This window comes from Bison bison, unplaced genomic scaffold, assembly GCF_000754665.1.
Source record: "Bison bison bison isolate TAMUID 2011002044 unplaced genomic scaffold, Bison_UMD1.0 scf7180017864213, whole genome shotgun sequence".
In the NCBI taxonomy this organism is placed as follows: domain Eukaryota; kingdom Metazoa; phylum Chordata; class Mammalia; order Artiodactyla; family Bovidae; genus Bison; species Bison bison.
In genome coordinates, this window is record NW_011494785.1 from 5,450,023 (window position 1) to 5,454,125 (window position 4,103).

Below are 4,103 nucleotides of genomic sequence, written 5' to 3' on the forward strand. Positions count from 1 at the left end.
AAAATCGAGCTGAAATCCATCACGGCAGATGGAGAGTCCCCACCCGCCACCAAGGTATGGGCTGCTCTGCCAAGGAGCCAGGGCGGGGCTGGGAAGGGAGAGAGAGGGAGGGGGAGGGGGACAGCAGTGCTGGGTGGGCTGCTCTGCCCGAAGCCAGACACTGGGGGGGAGGGAACAAAGAGGCCAGAGGAGAGGGACAGAGCCAGGGTGGGTGGGTGTGCAGAGGAGGAAGGCCAGCCTTCTGCTGGTGTCCTGAGGGTCATGTACAAAAGGACAGTTCAGTCTAGACTCGGGGGCAATTTCAAGACTACTGGAGGCCTCTAAACCATAGATCTTATCTAACCGGACCCTCCCTCCTCTCCCTTGGCTGCCTAGATCAACATGGATGACCTCCAGCCCAACGAGAATGAGGACAAGAGCTCCTACCCCAACCAGGAAACCACAGGTACCAGCCCGCTGCCTGGCCTGGGGGAGGCCGTGGGTGGGGGGGGATGGGGGTGAACACCTGGCTCTAAAGCTGGGTGCTGGTCCCAGTTTCCCCACAAGCGGGGGCCTCACTTGATCCCCCAGCTCAGCCGCAGTATCACCGTTTATCCTCTGGGGGAAAACTTTGCTCAATTATTACTGTGGTAATGACAACAGAAGACTGAACACATTGTGTGGGAGCAGTGCCTTTGGGACTTTTGGAAGCTGGATTCCATATACATGTAAGGTTTATTACAGCCTGTGTTGTAAAATCGCTATTAAGTTACATAACTTATTAGGATAACATATGTCGCAGCATCTTGCTTGGTTAATAATAATAGTAAATCCCAAATCTGTCCTGCCCGCTCCCGGGAGGGGGTGCTGAGCACAGCAGGGCTCCGCTGCAGACGCCTGCTCGCGGCTCTGCAGGACACTGTCGGGTCTCCCGAAACAAGAGCGTCCTGTCTGCGGTCTGATCCGTAAACTGGCAGGCAGGCCCCTGGAGAGGGTCTATCGTCAGGAGCCAGTCCCCTGCATCAGGACACCACACCCTGCGTGAGCCTGGCCTGCCCTCCTTCTGCCGAAAATTGTGGGTATCATCACCTGCTTCAAGCTCAAAGTCACAACAGACCATCACGGTGCTATGGGTCTTGCCGACCTGAGTCCCCACGCAGGCTAGTCTGTGTGGGGGCATAGCGCCCTCAGAAACCGGACTGCGGCCAGCCTCCTTTCTCCTGCCTTCACAGTCTGTCTGCTGGGAAAGAGGACTTGGCTTCCTGGGGCTCAGACAGAAAGGAGGGCGGAAGGGTGTCCCTGAGCCAGCATCAAGCCTTTTGAAGCCTTTACAGCCCTTGGGGCAGAAACTGTTACAGAATTTCAAAGACACACCAGAAATAGCCACTGAATGCAATAGGCGGGCCTTGTCTTGATCCTGAATGAGCAAATAAACTTTAAAATGATATTTTTGAGGCAGTCAGGGAAAACTGAATATGGGCAGGGAGCTAACTGATGTTAAGAAGGTTTTGTTCATCACGGGACCCCCTGCAGGAGATGCCCGTTCCTAGTCCCCATGAAGTGACCACACTGACGAGCAGGGGCCTGTCAGGCCTTCCCCCCAAGTTTAATCCCCAGAGCTCAAGGTCGGTCGGAGCCCCCAGTTCTGTACACACCACATTTCAGAAACATCGCCTCACTCAGGAGGAAAGCTTTGTGCTGAGATGGGGCTTTTTATCTGCTCGATTCATGTATGCGAGTGAATGTACAGGTGTTCTTGAAGAGTCACTGAGGACTTAAAATTAATAAGTGCACATGAGAAAGAAATGTGATGACCCCAAGGAACATGTAGCTCAGTCCAGAGGCTGTGAGGGAGGCCTGAGCTGTTGTGGGGACTCCAGGGGGTGAGCAGTGAGGTAGCGGCTTCATGGAGCAGGGTGGTCCTCACTGGGTCTGCAGTTCGGGGAACTGGAGAGGGAAAGACGTGACTTCTGAACCATTCTGTTGTCGTGGATACAGAGCTGGATAAAACCAGGGAGACATCCACTCGTTGACTTAATCACTGCTTATAAAGCACCTACTGTGCTCCCCGCCCTGGGCAGGCACTGGGGGCTCAGCCATGGGGGCAGATAAGCTGCTGTTGTGAGGGGCCCACATTCAGCGGGAGGCAGACAAGAAGCAAGAAAGCAAACCAACCAGAAAGATAACGTCAGGGAGATCATAAAACCATGGCCTGCCTTCAAGTTACGGACACACCTGTCTGCAGAGGAGCCCAGGGAGGCCAGAGCAGGAGAAGTGGAGCGGGTGGGGCATGAGCAGGTGGGGCGGCCCCAAAGGCCACCCACCCTTTCCCCTGGCCTGCAGCCAGCCAGCTGAGGACACCTGGCCACGCCCCCTCTCACCTGGTTACCTTTCTGGTGTCTGACCACTAGGATGACCAGCCACCCCAATCTGCAGGGCACTGAGGGTTTCCCGGGATGTAGGGATTTCCGTTTAAAAAGCAGGACAGGGGTTGAGCTAGTTACCCGACTCACAACCTGGTCTCATGTGCTGCCAGGAGGCTTCCTCCAGCAGAGATGAGCCCCAGAGGTGCCCATGGGAGAGAGCTGGCCGTCCTAGTTGGTCCCCTGCGTTTCCAGAGATACCGATGATGTCTGATTCCTGTCCGTAGGAAGGTGTCTGGAAGTGGGCAGCGTGGTGGTAAAAATAAGTGGGAGCCGTGGAGCTATTTAGGACGGTGCTTTTTTCCTGCAGGAGAAGAGGACGAGGAGGAGCCCGAGATGCCCGTGGGCCCCCGCCCGCGCCCCCTGTCTGAGCTGCACCTGAAGGAGAAGGCAGTGCCCATGCCGGAAGCCAGCGCCTTCTTCATCTTCAGCCCCAGCAACAGGTGTGTGGACGGGGGGAGCAGGGCTCCACTCTCTCCATGATGCCAGCCCAGCAGGTATCAGCGTCCTCCAGCCCCCACCCCAGCACACCCCACATCTTGTGTAAACAGGCACGGGTTTAGAGGAGAGAGTCCTGGATTATGGATCAGAAGACCTGTGTTTTTTCTTTCCATTGTTTGAAATGCGTAAACTCTGTTTCTACTCTGTTGGTGATTACATTTAACTTAGCAACCCCTAAAGTTAAACAAGATCCTAAACCTTCTGCAAAATAGAAGGAGGTAAACAGCTAGACTGCATTAACTCCTTTCAGCTCTCCCACCTTAGGTGTTGTGGTTGATGAGTAATGTGATACCAACCTTTATTTCCAACCTGACAAATTAGATATGATTACCTGGGTAGACAGGGTGTGTTTGGATTTACATACCACTTACCATTCTATTTGTTCAATTTTCTCGTATCTTGGCCCATCTTTCAGAAATCATTTTCTTTCCTCCTACAGTACATTCTTTAGAAGTCTTAATGGTAACTTCATTTGACCTCTGTTTATCTGTACTTGCTTTCCTTCTTGTTCTTGAAAGACAGTTATGGCCCTCACCGTGTTAGATGTGTTACTCCACTGTACAGCTGGAATTCCCACTCTCGTTTCTCTGTAGGAATCTGCCTCTGGTCTCACTCTTTTAACGTCATCCGTGGTCTCTGGAGAAGGCAATGGCACCCTACTCCAGTACTCTTGCCTGGAAACTCCTATGGACGGAGGAGCCTGGTAGGCTGCAGTCCATGGGGTCGTGAAGAGTCGGACACGACTGAGTGACTTCACTTTCACTTTTCACTTTCATGCATTGGAGAAGGAAATGGCAACCCACTCCAGTGTTCTTGCCTGGAGAATCCCAGGGACGGGGGAGCCTGGTGAGCTGCCGTCTGTGGGGTTGCACAGAGTTGGACACGACTGAAGCGACTTAGCAGCATGGTCTCTGGGGTTGTATATGTTCACTACCACGTGTTTCTCTCCATTTACCCTGCTTGGAATATATTACGTCGCCTAAGTCTATGGATTTATATTTTTTTGTCAGTTCTTGAATAATGTTAAGGATTAGGATGAGAACAGCTACTTCCGGGAGAGTTGCAGGATAGTCTGTTTACACACTGCCTGGTCTTCCTTCTCTCAGGCTGGCCCAAGTGGACAGTGATAGGCCTGCGTATGCTGTCCTTCCCCTCTCACGCATGCACATCTTCATAACTTTCATCTCCTAGTCTCTAGGT

General features: G+C 53.0%; 1 protein-coding gene across 1 annotated transcript in view; it reads left to right on the plus strand.

The window, feature by feature from the left end:
• The window catches only part of CACNA1C (calcium channel, voltage-dependent, L type, alpha 1C subunit), a 396,219-nt gene that overhangs the window by 335,750 nt on the left and 56,366 nt on the right, over positions 1–4,103 (plus strand). The window contains exons 18-20 of the mRNA XM_010845218.1: positions 1–54; positions 376–445; positions 2,713–2,845. Of these exons, the coding sequence (XP_010843520.1) occupies positions 1–54; positions 376–445; positions 2,713–2,845 (257 nt within the window). The remainder of the gene's footprint in view (positions 55–375; positions 446–2,712; positions 2,846–4,103) is intronic.